The 17,983-nt window shown below is 32.0% G+C and overlaps 1 protein-coding gene and 1 long non-coding RNA gene across 3 annotated transcripts in view; both read right to left on the bottom strand.

Moving 5' to 3' along the window:
• LOC127738869 (aryl hydrocarbon receptor-like) overlaps positions 1-17,983 on the bottom strand; it is a 109,372-nt gene that overhangs the window by 83,469 nt on the left and 7,920 nt on the right. The window contains exons 2-3 of the mRNA XM_052250324.1: positions 15,806-15,910; positions 14,875-15,047 (exon numbers count right to left, since the gene is read on the bottom strand). Coding sequence (XP_052106284.1) covers positions 14,875-15,047; positions 15,806-15,910 — 278 coding nt within the window. The remainder of the gene's footprint in view (positions 1-14,874; positions 15,048-15,805; positions 15,911-17,983) is intronic.
• On the bottom strand, positions 555-13,164 carry LOC127738871 (uncharacterized). 2 transcript variants are annotated; one of them, XR_008000199.1, is made up of 3 exons: positions 12,605-13,164; positions 11,822-12,457; positions 555-582 (listed from the first exon to the last, which is right to left on the bottom strand). It is a non-coding gene; the product is annotated as an uncharacterized LOC127738871 (long non-coding RNA). The 2 variants fall into 2 exon arrangements; XR_008000198.1 differs by having other exon boundaries at positions 11,822-12,276; positions 12,571-13,164.

A 17,983-nucleotide genomic window follows, 5' to 3' on the forward strand; every position in this document is an offset into this window, starting at 1 on the left:
TAGTTAGTATCAAAGGGACAACAAACTTGCTATTACCCTCATAACCAGTCAATAAGTGTTTTATTATACCGAAAAAAAACATCTTTCTAAAAATTCTACATACATCATCTGAAAGAAAAGAAAAATGTCACATAAACAAAATGAACTATAAGTTTTTTTTATAGTCCGTGTTGTATTTGTAAATATTTCATTTACTGAAATCAATACTAAGAATACTTGTGTAAAAATTCCCGTTCATATGATAAATTCTACTAGACTAGCTAAAGTACTGTACACCAAAGCAATCACATTTTCTGAAGACGACGCAGACCCGTATTATACATTTACTATATTTTAGATCTTTTAAAAATGCGTCGCGAAGATTTTCCTTTTCTTTTTTAATTGCTTCTGGTAAGTTATATATTAATTTGAAATTACGACAGACACAAACAGATTATACCGTTTACGATATCAGAGTTTGACGTTGCCAAGCGCACAAATCCAAGCAGAATAGTTAATGACGTCATTGTTGTCCAATGAAAAATAAGTATGAAAAAATACGGGAAATATGATTACAAGAGTGCACACGCTGAAATGTCTCGCCTTCTTTACTAATCATGGATATTATGTTGATAGTCCTAAATATAAAGCTTTATTACAACTGTCACATAAACTTAACATTAACCAAGTAAACTAAACATTGACCAATGAACCATGAAAATGAGGTCAAGGTCAGATGAACCATGCTAGGCAGGCATGTACAGCTAACAATTCTTCCATACAACAAATATAGTTGACCTATTGCTTATAGTTTAAGAAAAACAGACGAAAACACAAAAACTTAACACTGAGCAATGAACCTTGAAAATGAGGTCAAGGTCAAATAAAACCTGCGTGACTGACATATAGATCATAAAATATTTCCATACACCAAATATAGTTGAACTATTGCATATAGTATTAGAAAAAAAGACCAAAACTCAAAAACTTAACTTTGACCACTGAACCATGAAAATGAGGTCAAGGTAAGATGACACCTGCCAGCTAGACATGTACACCTTACAATCATTCCATACACCAAATATAGCTGACCTATTGCATGCAGTATTAGAAAGAAAGACCAAAATTCAAAAACTTAACTTTGACCACTGAACCATGAAAATGAGGTCAAGGTCAGATGACACCTGCCAGCTAGACATGTACACCTTACAATCATTCCATACACCAAATATAGTAGACCTATTGCATACAGTATAAGAAAAACAGACCAAAACACAAAAACTTAACTATAACCACTGAACCATGAAAATGAGGTCAAGGTCAGATGACACCTGCCAGTTGGACATGTACACCTTACAGTCCTTCCATACACCGAATATACTAGACCTATTGCTTATAGTATCTGAGATATGGACTTGACCACGAAAACTTAACCTTGTTCACTGATCCATGAAATGAGGTCGAGGTCAATTGAAAACTGTCTGACGGGCATGAGGACCTTGCAAGGTACGCACATACCAAATATAGTTATCCTATTACTTATAATAAGAGAGAATTTAACATTACAAAAAATCTGAACTTTTTTTTCAAGTAGTCACTGAACCATGAAAATGAGGTCAAGGACATTGGACATGTGACTGACGGAAACTTCATAACATGAGGCATCCATATACAAAGTATGAAGCATCCAGGTCTTCCATCTTCTAAAATATAAAGCTTTTAAGAAGTTAGCTAACGCCGCCGCCGCTGCCGCCGGATCGCTATCCCTATGTCGAGCTTTCTGCGACAAAAGTCGCAGGCTCGACAATAAAACTATTAACCGGGGTAATAGTCTTTAAAACTATTGACTGGCAAATAGTCTGTGGAATGAAATAGCACAACTATTTCAGTATTTTTTATATAGAAAAAACATACTGAGGTATAATAATATAATTTATTCAGATAACACCATGGCCAAAAACTATAGCACCTTGGAATGCTTGGATACCATAGTGCAATATTGAATAAGGCCCTGGAGACAACAGGTGATATTTGAATTTCTGTTGTTGAATCTGTGTAATATTTTATAAATGCCACTGTCTTTCTAGCAGTCTTATATATGGTTTACCTGCAATGATGGCCTTCTTAATGTCTTTAAAATTTGAATTGGCTATTGACAACACTTCTATTTATTTAATGAGACAAAAACTCTCATGAAAGTTGTTTAAGAAAAGGTCAGTCATGAAATTGCAAACACTTTTGTGTGACTTAAAGTAAAATTGCATCATACTGTATGTGCATTACATAACATTAAACTGTAATAAATACATGTACATGATGTAGGCATGCAATCATTCAATAAATTACTGCATATAAATCAAACCCATTAATATCATTCTGCTAATGCATACAGTTTACATTCCAGTATTATATATAATATAATTTGCCTGACACGGAGACTGCCTTTTCTCAGTCAGTAGTGTCATGCCATAGTCATGATAGTCATAATCTACCGGTAACATGGATTAAAGTACATGTATTTCCCCTTTTCATTTGTGCTCTACAATTAGAATTCAATTACATGCTTTTAAACTACATGATAGTACAGATATTATCATCTCCCAGGTTATAAGACTGGTTTTATTTTAAATTCCTGCATATATGCATTTATCAATATCTACAGGATGGTGGTGGTTGCAGATTTGGTCTGTTGTACTGTCCAATATATTTGGTAATGAAAAATATTAAAATGAATTGATTCAAAAGCTAAATTTGTAAATAAGAAAGGATATCAAGAAATAAAATGATTAACCTAAATGGAAGGAAACATTTCCAAACCTGAAAGTTATGATAACCTCTTTTCATAATTCAAGTAACGCCAATTTTTGATTGATATTCAATTTCTGATCTTTTATCAGACCAGGAATAATGTTTTACGTTAATGATATTCAATAACAAAATTAAAAGTTTTTGTAGTGCTTAAAGACCTAATAACAACACTAATTAATATAAAATTCTTTACAAGAAGTCTCCAAAAAGAGAGAAATCTCAAGTAAAATCAAGAAAAGGGGGATAACTCCTACAAGCTTATGGAAAGAATCTGTATGAAAAATAATTCTATCTACTAATTTCAAACAGATATTTTCTAGAAAAGAAATACATTACATAACCAATAAAAAAAAATTCTCTCATTTTTTTCATTTATTGCAAGTATGAACCCACACACTGCGTCCAGGAATAGGATAAGAAATTATCAATATGAATCAAAATGAAATATGTTAGCTTTATTTTGCTAAGCTGACATTCATCAAACTCTTTTTGGCAGAATAGTTCTAATGACAAGTATGCACTTTAACAGCTAGTCCTATATCTCAATTTATGATTAAATACTAAAATAAATTTTACCTTTAGCTTTCTTTGACAATGATGTCCTTAAAAATGTACATTTCCTTTTCTTCGATAAACGCATTGTTGGTGTATACTGATGATATTCCAATTAAAAGCCAAATTTCATCAATAGACCAAACTTATTGACTAGCTGATCTATAAATATTCCACAGCAATCAAGACCCAATTGTTTTCACTTCATACAAATTCCCACTATTTATTGTCACTCAAGCTATGCTGTGAATTACTAAGGAAGCTTGCCATCCATCAGAGAATATCATAAAAACCCATTTCCTTAGAAATATGCATTAATATAACAATGATCAGCAGAAATATATATAACCCAATAACCACCGTCACCTATATAAAACATAGGGTATTTTGTCAGGCAATTATAGAACAGATATGACCATGCTATGGTTAAATCATTGATGCATTTAAATGCGATTGAATGTATTGCATATCGATAAATCTATTCCTGATAGGAAAGTAATATAGGATTACTATAATGTTAGTTAATCATTCCTGTCTATTAAGTAAGTCTGATAGTAATAGAAGTATAATAAAGTATCTAATCAGACCTACATCATACTGAGAAATCACTACCGAACATGCTTATACTATACTATAAACAACTTCTCACATATACATAAAACAAGATCAGAACCAGTTTTATATATACATGTGTCTAGCAAGGAATGCTGACAGGATACCAGAGTAGGACAAGTTTTAGACTGCAATGAGTTATGGTATACCTTGTAAAGCATACCCAATGTTGTAGTGATATGACACTAATTAGTCTAGAGTACAACATCCTATTGCATGAGCTACGGGAGTGCAACTAAAATTCTATTTGTAGTTCCCTTGAAAAATGTGATGACTGAATGTCATACATAGCAGTTACTGTAAATTCAGAAATTATCGTTAGGTCTTTATTAATGTGAATAATGTGACTAGGTGAATATTGCAATAATAAGAACTCTATGCAGATTTTCCTGAAATCACAATAATTTATCTCGCATTTTGTCCATTCTTCAAAAATCGAAATAATTTATCTTGCATTTTTGTACATCTTCAAAAATCGCAATAATTTATCTTGCATTTTTGTCCATTCTTCAAATATCTCAATAATTTATCTTGCATTTTTGTCCATTCTGCAATAAAATGCTTCGCTCAGCGCAGCCTCATACAACCGCAGAGGTCGAAACCTTAACAGTTGGGGCAAATTTGGACACAATATTCAAGCTTGATACTGTCTGAATTTGGATTGTGATCACATTTTTGACATAATACAGGTTTCTGACACAAAATAGATGTGGTCAATTATCTTACAAATCTATTACACAATACTGTGCATTTGAATGTTTCTTCTTTCTTCTTGAAACTTTTCAAAAATTTGAAATTTGAAAAATTTTGAAAAAAATATGAACCCCTTAAAAAAATTAGAAACCCCCTCCCCCCAAACTTTTTGAATCCCTCCTTGGAGCAATTACACCCAAACTCAATCCCAGCCTTTCCTTTGCAGTATGGAACTTTGTAGTACAATTTCAGAGAGATCCATTCACTTAAACAAGTTATTGTCTGGAAACTAGAAAAATGCTTGTTTTTGGCCCCTTTTTGGCCCTTAATTCCTAAACTGTTGGCACAATAACCCCCAAAATGAATCCCAACCTTTTACTTGTGGTATTAAACATTGTGGTACAATTTCAGACCAATCAAAACACTTATACACTAGTTATTATTCTGAAACTAGTAAAATGCTTGTTTTGGGCCCCTAATTCCTAAAAACAGTTGGGACCATCATCCCCAAAGTTAATCCCAACCTTCCTTTTGTGGTATTGAACCTTCTTAAAAAATTTCATAGAGATCCATTCACTTAAACTAAAGTTATTGTCAGGAAACCAAATGTGTCTTCGGACGACGACGCAGACGAAACGACATCATACCATTATACGATCCCCAAAATTTTTTTGCGGTCGTATAAAAATTGCAATATATTTATCTTGCATTTTTGTCCATTCTTCTTGAAAATGCATTAGAGTGTATAGCATGTTCACATGAAGACTTGATAACAAATGAAGCAGGGTTAAAATGATTCGTGTTAAGGCAGTAACTTTAGAGAATATGAGTTGTGTTACTTCTAGGCATTAATTGTAGAGAAAATAAGGTTCTTTTAGGTCTTAAAAGGCACTAACTGTAGACCATCCTAGGACTATGACAAATGTTAGGTCTTATAAAGTAGTAACTGTAAAAAATATAATTTGTGTAGTCCTAGGCAGTATTTGTAGAGCACACCACTTCTCCATAGTATTCAATTATCAATGACTGTGAAAGAAAGTAAGAAATGACTAGATTTGCAAAAAGTACTGATCCTCTTGTTTGAAGATTTTAAGCAATATACTCTAAATAAGACTATACGGCGACCTATAGTGACCTATAGTTATTAATTTCTGTGTCATTTGGTCTCTTGTGGAGATTTGTCTTATTGGCAATCATACCATATCTTCTTATATCTACTTTTGGAGCACCAGTTAGTTTAAAGAACAATATATTGAATTATATGCATATCAAATAGAGATTGTGAAATATACATAATAATACATGCAATACACAGATCTTTTTGTTCAAGACCATTAGTTGACGGTATTGTTAACTCTGATATTAAACATTATACAATTATAAAATAAATAACTCTGATGTCTGCAGGTAACCACAAGGGTAAATTGTCTCTGCATTTCCTGATTGACAACAATTCCCAAGACAAGACAAATCATTAGGAAGTCAATAGATACCTGTTGGCAATGTATATCTATAATGAACCCACGAGTATTTTCATTGACAGATTTTCTCTCTTAGATAGTGGGAACCTGAAATCTGATGAAAGAGAATGGCTAGTTTATGGTCTTCTAAAATCAATAAATAAAGGCTAAAGGTGGTTTGGATGCTTTGCTTCAATTCTTTAGATTAAAGACTATTGAATTCTCCTCAATTTTCAAATGTTTTGACGTAATTGAAATAGAAGGTGTGGGCCCAGGTTATACATCAATGAGACTGCAACCCAATGACACAAACATAACAAAATTCATCTCTGTAAAAAGACCATAATTTGTGACTTGTTTGCACTGTAAAAAGTAAAATAATAAAAATACGGAACTCCAAGGAAAATTTAAAATGGAAAGTCCCTTATCAAATGGCAAAATTAAAAGATCAAACATATCAAACGAATGGAAAACAACTGTCATATTCCTGGCTTGGTACAGGCATTTCCTTATGTAGCAAATGGTGGATTATATAAATCTTGTTTTATAGCTACCTAAACCTCTCGTCATTATAATAACAAAATCTCTCAACACATGCACAATTTTCCAAATATTAGATCATTTTTAATACTTGAAAAATATGGTCCAGAAAAAGTCATTAGATGTAAATAAGATAAAAATTAATTTTCTGTTATATTGTTCTCTTCATGAATTATTCAGACAGTTGCTGCTGATCAGATTTCTGCAAACATTGTCTTATTATTTGTTTATGTGACAGATGGATGTTATCGCTTAATCATGTATACTAAATCATAAATACACATAATCACACAAAACTGAGATTTGTCTGGTCACAAAAATTTATGCATAATTGAAATTTAATGATTATTTTTATTTTGCATTTAACTATTTCAGAGGAGAATGAAATCGCTCACTTGGCAAAAATTTACAATAACTAACTTTTTAGCATCATTTGCAGCTACCTTTCACAAACAAAGTATGGTCATGGCCAGGTTTTAACTGTATATTATTAGCGCTAGCAAGATTATTAAAAGGAATATCTTATTCTTGCCTGAATATGCATGAAATATTTGCCACTGGACATTCAAACAAACATCTTAATACTGCAATTCAAACCATGTAACATTTTCCCATTGATAAAAATATTGCAAAAATTTCTTAATTTACAGTTATTGGTTATGAAAAGAAATTCTTTTGATTCCAGAACACTGAAATAACAATAATCTGAATTTAACGGTCATACTTGACCAATTTTCACACAATTTCCCCGTTAACTCTGACATTATAAATGAAAGCAAGTAATAACCACTAATTTCTAATTAAGTTGAGAAAGATTTGGATTATGTTCAAATTTATTATATAACTTTAAATGATGTGTAATACTTTAGCAAGACATCAAGTGCAGCTATTGTATATGTTTTTCGTAATAAGTTGCTTTATTTATCCTTCGCAGGATTTATTGATTTGTATGTAACACTGACATGACGGATTATGATTTAATTATTTAGATCTTCCTTGATGTTTTTTGCATAAGTTTTCAAAAGTTCATTCTAACTATACTATTAAACTATCATATGACGAAAGCTATAGTACTTGAGTACATGTAAAATGTACTTTTCAAAGTATCAATGAATTTTCTGAGTACTTACAATTTATTATGAATTTGCTAAACCCATTATTTTGCTAACTCTGTTTTAAAGCTTTAAAGCATATTAAATTTTCAGAGGTGGATTTAGTGGGGGCAGGGGTCCCAAGCCCCCTCCTTGAAGGAGCTTCATACATGATAAATGTATAGACTTTTTACAAGTATCACTCCAGACATTTTCTTCACACATAAAATCGATCATTTCACAACCTCTTCATAAAACATATAAATATGCTGATTGTTCTTCGTCTATAATGTGGATTCATTTTTTATTAGTTGGATACCAATTTTCGTGGATTTCTTTGGTACAGGGGAACCACGAATTTAAATGTTCAACGAATTAAATGCCTATCTGCCTAAGAATCAAGCAGTGGTGAAAACATGACAAACAAAAACCCACTCAGCATTACATTAATTTAAGTTCAGAATGTATAATGGTGCATGAATATAGCATTCGTTTCCTTTCCCTGTTCTGGTAATTCAAGATATAATTTGGTTGAAATGCACTAGAAATTAACAATTAAGGGGAGATAACTCTGTAATTTGCTATCATTCTAACCAAAATTTATCTAGATATTTGTCGAATTACCAGACATGCAGAAACGAAAGACCTACCATTTCTAATTCAGGATGAGGGTACCTTCGAACTAGGGTGGTTAGGTCGGTGGGTTTTTTTCAGCCATGTTTTTGAAATTTTTCTAAATTGCCTGATTCTTACAAAGACTAGCACTTAAAACTATTCCTTAGCAATATGTTCAGACTTTTACAAAAATACGAAATCAAATATGTAAACACGAAAATACAAGTTTTCCTCAATCCATGAAAATTAATACCTTTGAAAAGAAATGAATCCAAATAACTGCAAATAAAAAGACTTGAATGGAGATTTCTCAGGTTCTAACTGTTACTGTAAATGGAAGGATGAAGGTTAAAAATCCAGTGGCAAATATCCCATGCATATTCCAGACGAGAACATGCTAATGTGATATCAACGTGAACCCTACTTTACAGTACACTGACATGCTGAATACAGTCTGCAGAATGACATGTCACCCTTCCTGACACATTATTCCAGAAACTGAACGGATCAGTCATTGCATTTAAGTTTTAAACAAAATCAAAGCAAATGTGCAAAGTGTGAAATATTAAACAACACTTGTGCTAGGAAAGTAGTATTTATGAGTAAAAGTAATGACTGATCCATGACCATACTTTGTGTGTGAAAAACATTTGTAGCACAAGTGTTGTTTAATATTTCACACTTTGCACATTTGCTTTGATTTTGTTTAAAACTTAAATGTACAAACAATTCTAAAAGACCAATAAATTGAATATTTTACATAACAACCAGCAGTAATACCCAGATGAAAATGCATCAATCTGATGTGTCATGTGACACTCTAGAGAATACGGCAGGATGAATTCAATCACTGCTGTAGGTGATATCTATATTAATTCTTTTGTAGGGAAAAATTAAATGCTTACAACTTATTAATGCTATCAAGAGAGTTTACTGAAGTGACATTAATAATTTGTCAATAAACTATAATAAAATTCATTTGACACAGATTAATGTGCTATTTGATCACTGTGGTAAAAGACACAAACTGTGTGTTTTATTGTACATTCATCAACAAACAGTAGTGAGTACATGCAAGGTGATTTAATTCAAAAATCACGCTGGCTGCTGTTGAGTGAATCACTAGTTAGTAACAGGGTGATAGCTGTTGATTTACAAACCTGCCATATAAATATTAAGTGATTATATATAGAGAGATATTTCAGAGTGAATTACCAGAAGTTGTTGTTATTAAATATTTATGCATAGGAATCTAGTCCTGATTGATTGATTGAATGTTGTTGCTTTAAGTCCAGTGGCAAATATTTCATGCATGTTTAGGATGAGAATCTAGTCATGATTGAATGATTGTCGTTTCTTTTTGTTCAGTGGGAAATATTTCATGCATGTTCATGAAGAGAATCTAGTCATGATTGAATGATTGTTCTTTGCTTTATGTCCAGTGGCAAATATTTTATGCATGTTCATGACAAGAATCTAGTCAGGATTGAATGATTGTTGTTTGCTTTATGTCCAGTGACAAATATGTCATGCATGTTCAAGATGAAGAGAGAGTCTTAATGGAAGATCATTGCTTCTCTTTGTTGAGTTCTATATTCATTCACATTTGTGTTTACTCAATGTAATTAAGAGATTGGTATACTGTTGTGCTGACACCAGCAGATCACATAGATATATTACTTGACCTTGGTTTTTTTTAGGATAACTGATGTGCATTGATTGCTGTATACATGTCTAATTAACACATATATCCAACACAAAGATCATATTTTCATGTAATTTCAATCATTTGTTTAGCACTTGAAAGTCCAGGTATTTTTTTTTTTATTTTATGTCCCTCCACTATTTTGTGGAAAGACCTACTGTATTTGTTCCGATTATTTTCTTTCTTCTTCCACCAAATTTCAAAACCGTAACCGTAAAAGAAAGCAACAAATTTATTTTACTAAATTGCTTGTTATATCCTCAGGATGATTTGTCAATTTTAACCGAATCAATTCGTAGACTCCATATGACTGTTATTTCCCCTTTTGAATTTGACATAAGTGATATGTCAATGTATCACATGAATGGTAAGTAATACAGACCTAAGGTATACTATGTGTATTTGAGGTCCTGGGTTCATAAAATAAATTTGAGGTCAAGGTCAAAGGTCAAGGTCATGTTCTAAATTTTGACTTTTCATTGTTCTGAGATCTCGTCTGACAATCTTAGAGATATATTTAAAAGAACTAGTGCAAAGTGTTTGCCTCAATGTGATGAAGATATGATACATTTGGTCTGAAACAATCAAATGACATCTTATAGGAGTTATTGTCCCTGAAATGGTTAAATTTAAGATTAATTGATTATTACTCCAACTTGGTACACAATAAAGCCATAGGGTCTTTTGCAAAATGTTTGATGACATGTGACAAATATAAACCGGAAGTGACCTTTAGTAAACCGGATGTAGCACTTTTTGCACTTATTTCATGGAAAAGTACCTAGAAACTATATATTTTTAAATACGTATACATAATCCTATCATTTGAGACTGGAAGTGACCTTCAATAAACCGGCAGTACCTAATATCTCCCTTATTACAGACAAAAGTATATAGAAACCATATATTTTTGGAATCAGTGTGAATGAAGCTTTCATGTGAGACCGGAAGTGACATTTTTTAAAGCGGAAGTTGACAATTATCTCCCTTAATTCGGGGTCTGACATGACGTAAACCAACCTATTATATCAAAGGTTTTGCTGCATGAATTGTATGAAATTTCTTACATCTTTTTGTAGAAAGTTGAGGAATAAATTTTCATGATTGTAGAATGCACCAGTTTAAGACTGCAATGATTTTGATACTTGAAATTTCTAATGCCTTTGGAATTAATCATGTTACTTAAACTTACTTTTCATTTTTGAGAAAATAAAAATAAACCATAACTTTCAAGCTGAATTTAAATTTTTGATTTACAATACATGTTTTTCTTCCTACTATCGATGACAGTAAATCACTGATTATTGAGAATCATACTGCAACTTAGGACTAAGTGTCTAATCTTTTAATTGTTCGAAAGAGAAGACACTTACATGCATGTGTAACACGTTGTGTAGTAAATAACAGTATTTTCATTTGTGAAAAAATCTTTTTTGGACAAAATTCAAGACAGCGTTAGTTTTAAAATTTAAGTTATCACAGCTTTTCCAGAAAATTTTATAATTAAGAAAAACCTCTTTACTTGGTCAATATTTTTTGCTGTCATGTGTTGCTCAGGTAAAATTGATAAGCAAGCATATATCCCTTCGGCCATTAAATAGGAACTTGCTCTGCCCTCAATGGATTATCATACAATACAATTTGGCAGCTTAATAAACAAAATAATAATTTTTAAATCTAGATTTAGTAACCAATAATTAAAAATATGCAATTTCTGTCAAAAAGGCATAACAAGAGTGCACACGCTGCTGGCTGAAATGTCTCACCTTCTTTACTAATCATTTATATTATGTTGATAGTCCTAAATATAAAGCTTTATTACAACTGTCACATAAACTTAACAATAACCAAGTAAACTAAACATTGACCAATGAACCATGAAAATGAGGTCAAGGTCAGATGAACCATGCTAGGCAGGCATGTACAGCTAACAATTCTTCCATACAACAAATATAGTTGACCTATTGTTTATAGTTTAAGAAAAACAGACCAAAACACAAAAACTTAACACTGAGCAATGAACCTTGAAAATGAGGTCAAGGTCAAATAAAACCTGCCTGACTGACATATAGATCATAAAATATTTCCATACACCAAATATAGTTGAACTATTGCATATAGTATTAGAAAAAAAGACCAAAACTCAAAAACTTAACTTTGACCACTGATCCATGAAAATGAGGTCAAAGTCAGATGACACCTGCCAGCTAGACATGTACACCTTACAATCATTCCATACACCAAATATAGTAGACCTATTACATACAGTATAAGAAACACAGACCAAAACACAAAAACTTAACACTGAGCAATGAACCTTGAAAATGAGGTCAAGGTCAAATAAAACCTGCGTGACTGACATATAGATCATAAAATATTTCCATACACCAAATATAGTTGAACTATTACATATAGTATTAGAAAAAATGACCAAAACTCATAAACTTAACTTTGACCACTGAACCATGAAAATGAGGTCAAGGTCAGATGACACCTGCCAGCTAAACATGTACACCTTACAATCATTCCATACACCATTTATAGTTGACCTATTGCATATAGTATTAGAAAAAAAGACCAAAACTCAAAAACTTAACTTTGACCACTGAACCATGAAAATGAGGTCAAGGTCAGATGACACCTACCAGTTGGACATGTACACCTTACAATCATTCCATATACCAAATATAGTAGACCTACTACTTATAGTATCTGATATATGGACTTGACCACGAAAACTTAACCTGGTTCACTGATCCATGAAATGAGGTCGAGGTCAAATGAAAATTGTCTGACGGGCATGAGGACCTTGCAAGGTACGCACATACTAAATATAGTTATCCTATTACTCATAATAAGAAAGAAATTAACATTACAAAAAATGTTGACTTTTTTTTCAAGTAGTCACTGAACCATGAAAATGAGGTCAAGGACATTGGACATATGACAGACGGAAACTTCGTAACATAAGGCATCTATATACAAAGTATGAAGCATCCAGGTCTTCTAGCTTCTAAAATATAAAGCTTTTAAGAAGTTAGCTAATGCCGCCGCCGCCGCCAGATCACTATCCCTATGTCGAGCTTTCTGCGACAAAAGTCGCAGGCTCGACAAACACTAGTATAATGTCCTATTCCGACATTTTCAAAATTATTTTTTTAATGAAATCCCAAAATTTTACGAGACAGTCTTGACTGGAAAATATAAGTTTCTAGACCCTTGAGGATTAAAAGTATTTGAAACTAAGATCGATGTTGACTACCTGATCACTATGATGATTAAAAATAAATGAGACAAAGATGTTTATTGACTACCTGAATACCTGATCACTACCGCCTTGATCCAATATATCCTTTTATCTATATATTAATACCTGTAAGCCAGACATTTTATGATAATACATATCTTTGAATGATGACAAAACCCACATGTCCTGTTCAAAGGGAGATAATCAGTATTTGTTCTCAAATAACAAAAAATGAAGATTTTACTTCCATTCTCAAAAATATAAATAATTTCAAGTTGTGTTCTTATATATGTAATTCAAGAATTAATGGCAATCTTGATTTCATAAACTTATATTTCAAGCTATAATTAGTACTGCAATCTCTAATAGTAATACTACTCAAATTATTGAACCAGTCACAAAAAATAAAGCCAAGGTTTAAAACTGCTGTCACTGATCTATCCTACATGGGATACTAGGGTAGCAAGCTAAAATTAAAATGCCAATGCCTCAATTTTTATAAACAAAACTCTTCATGTCTTTTAGGTCTTATACATCCATGCTTTCATGGCGCTGAGGGTTCCTGGTGAAGGTAAATCCAGAAAAGCGCTTTGAACACATAAAATTCATAGTATTACTTGCATTTTTATTTTCAACTGATAGCTGTTATTGTACAGTATTACAGAATTTTTGGTAACCTATGTAAACCTGACGGTAATTTTTTGTTTCCCATAAGTCAGTTGGATAAAGGTTTAGTCAACAAAGGACCCAAGACTTGTCCAATGAACAAGTTATAATTGTGTTTACATATTCTATAATTCCCAAAAAATTCTAATTTGACAATTTCTACCAATCTCCTTTTCAATTATCTCAGTGAGCAAGCTCAAATATCTAGACAACACTAATAATTGTGGTGTATAGCAAAAAATCAAGAACAGTAATACCTATTTCTTTTTATTTACACAAAAATAATTATCATTTTCTGAAATTTTATTTCATATATTCACCTGCAGGTTTTTATTTTCTCTCTTCATATAATTATGAACTAGTTTACCCTTTATAATACAATTTAAAAAAAAAAACATTTTGAACAAACTGCAGATTGAGTACAAGAAATTATCATGATTTTCAAACATGTTAAAGAAACATGATAAAAACTATGTTTTGACAGAGTATGAAAAACAAAAATGTGTCCATAGTACAAGGATGCCCCACTTGCACTATCATTTTTTATGTTCAGTGGACCGTGAAATTGCGGTCAAAACTCTAATTTGGCATTCAAATTAGAAAGATCATATCATAGGGAACATGTGTACTAAGTTTCAAGTTGATTGGACTTCAACTACATCAAAAACTACCTTGACCAAAAACTTTAACCTGAAGCGGGACAGACGGACGAACGGAAGGACGAACGAACGGACCAGAAAACATAATGCCCCTCTACTATCGTAGGTGGGTCATAAAAATTTAATTGCAGAATATTTTCAGTCAAATTCTACCTTACAACAATCATTACTGGTATCTGACGTTGAACTATGTCAATTGCACTCAAATACAGAGTCTGACTTGTTATCGAGAAGAAGATGAACCTACCTTTTTCTATGAATTCCAACATTTTCAAATATGATGTGGTCAACTTGACAACAGAACTTTTGTCCATTTTCTCTAAATCTTCATTAGGGAATGGCAATGCCTCAATTATATTGTTGAATTCCACAGCTTCTTTGTCTCTCCTGTTTTTAGCAGCATTCTTGGATTTTTCGGCCCTACAAAATAAATGCATTTTACAATTAAGGATGTACTTAGGTGAAATTAAATAAATCTAGAATTTAAAATTGATACTATAATTCAGAAGAGCATTAGTTAAGGAACAAAATATGCAAAAAATATTGATAGGTTATGTTTCGAATATTTAATTATTTAAGATGGCGGAAAAAGGCTGACTCTGACTTTTACCTTATATTTTCATTGGTATTATTTGGGTCTCAAATCGAAGGAAAAGAAATCTAGAATCTGCTTAAATTTTGCTAAATGACCTTTTATGAGATATTGAAGTCTTATATGAAAAGAAAAATGGGTGTTATGGGGCAAACTAATTTACCCTGTATCATAGGAAAAAAAAAACAAGGAGTCCGAACATCTGACAAAGATTCCTAAACCTGACCTAAGTATATCCTTAAGGTATGATAGTTTACCTGGTAGTGAAATTCAAATTGTGCATTGGAGTAAAAATTGTGTAATAAAATAATTACTACCAGATTGCCTGTCTTCCAATTCCAGGACACATTTTCACACAAAAATGTTAAGCAAGATTTTATCCTAAACTCCTACAAAATTACCAGATATGTGTGGACCTTCACAAAACAAAGTTATTCCTATAAACTATACTGTACAATTCTTTTTTTTCCAAATTACACAGTTCTGCCTTAAAGCCACCGCTCTTGGATAGGTGGTTGAATGCTATTACTCCATTTTATGTGGTGGCAAGTTTATCAATTTTAAACATTGTTAAAATAAATTTTACCTTGTAAGTTTTCTGTGCTTTGCTCCTCCTTGAGATTCCATCATTTCATCGTCATCATCATCAACGATATCTGGACTGCTATCCTCATCAAGTAATGGCTTTAACCTGAAACAGAAGAAGGTCAACTTGATTAGTTCTATACACTCACTTTCTAATTTCACAAATGAAAAGGTGCATTAAACTTGAGCTCGTGACTGTTCATAAAAGTATAAATTTATCTTGATATTCTATAAATAAGAGTAAATAAAATCTCATTAAAGTATACATTTTATATATTTTTTTTTAACAATCCCAATTAAACAGTCAACTTTTGACCAAAAAATCAAACAGCAATATATAGCTTTCCGCTACTTTACATTGTGAAATACAAAGGTTTTATCCTCTTTAATTACAATTTATACAGAAAATATAAACAAACATCCTACAATATTGTCTTTATTTGTGAATTCTGATACAATGTAGATCATTAGGAAATGTCAGTTAGATTTGACACGAAACCATACAAGATACTGAAATCAATACCATTGGAACATCTAACATGTTTAATGGTTAAGATGATAACCTATGTTCAGACATTTCCTTGCTGTAGCTTCCTCTTTAAATTATCTGACTGTTTTCATTCCTTAGAAAGAAACAATTACACACTAAATTTATTATCATATTTTCTGTTGTAAAATTATGTAAAGGTTCATCTTTTTTTTTTTTAAATTTCAATAAGAAATGTATTCTGCAACTGGATTGATTGATTAATCGGTGTTTAATGCCACTTTCATCACAATTGTGCTATTTCTTTGCGGTCAGTTTTTAATTGGCAGAGGAAGCAGGAGTACCCTGAGAGAACCATCGACCTTCAGCAGGAAAACTCACAATCCTAGTCAATTAAGATTGGTGTGCAGGATTTGAACTTACAGCCTCAGTATTGTCTAGCCAGTGATACAGTAGATGGACTACTTAGACCACTCAGCCACCACGGCCCCCCTTTGGCTACTGGATATGATGATTATAAAAGCCAAATGAGAACAAGAACATTGAAAGACCATAGTTCAGATTTTCAGATTTGCTTGAAAAAGCCCTCAAAACTTCAAAATCCATTTCTGAGCATCATATTACCCTCTGAACATCCGGATTTCCTCGTGCGACGTTACGAGCAGTTAATGTAAGTAACGTTTTGAACGTTTTTAATTTGCAATAATAAAGCCACTATCGTGTTGAAAATTATTTCAAATCAAAACATAAATAATAGATAATTATCTTTTAATCAGTACTGTTTATCAATGTTTTAAATTATGTCGTGTTTAGTTATGAAAATAAGAGGTTAAGAAAAATGTATGTAAATTAATGTTTTATGTTCAGGTTTTTAGTAGTAAACAAAATATAGGCAGTGGAATAAAACATTCATTTCCCTTGGCTTAGGGAGATATGAAGATTTCTTCACCCTCAAAAATTCATATTACCCTCAGGCAAGGCTCTCTGGAAATATTAATTTTCTTGGGTGAACAAATCTTTATATCTCCCCCAGGCACCGGAAATAAATGTATAATATTCACTCAATTAACAAGGAATAATAAATATTATTACTTCACCCCTCAAAAAACAGCAGAATAACAAAAAATTCAGTATGCAATGTATTTATGCCATCTGCAATTATTTTCTTCTTCCAGATTACAAGTGGAACTCTGTACTTAAGTGTAATCGACATAGTTCAATGTCAAAATAGAAGTAGTGATTGGTTTAAAGTAGATCTTGACTAACACTTTCTGCCGATACTGTTTTTGCCTACTCATTCTAAATATAGTTTTTATCATGTCCCTAGCTTTAAACAATTTAATAAAAAGCATACTTAGTTCCCAGGAAATGCCTTTACCAAGTCAGGAATATGACAGTTCATTTGGTGTGTTTGAGCTTTTTATTTTGCCATTTGAAAATGTTTGATGTGAGACTTTCCGTTTTCGAATTTATCTTGGAGTTCGTTATTTTTGTAATTTTACTTTTTTCAGACCCAAAACAGAAATTTTTTTTTTAGAACTATGTACGACAAATTTATACATGGCACACTGTGGAGAAGACCATCCTCCAAGGAATATGACTTCAGGCCAGCCTGGTTTTGAACAAACATGTGCAATGAATTTCATATCTTTATCCATGAAATAACCCGAATTTCATAACTATTGAAATTTC

Source organism: Mytilus californianus, unplaced genomic scaffold, assembly GCF_021869535.1.
Source record: "Mytilus californianus isolate M0D057914Y unplaced genomic scaffold, xbMytCali1.0.p SCAF_4, whole genome shotgun sequence".
Classification (NCBI taxonomy): domain Eukaryota; kingdom Metazoa; phylum Mollusca; class Bivalvia; order Mytilida; family Mytilidae; genus Mytilus; species Mytilus californianus.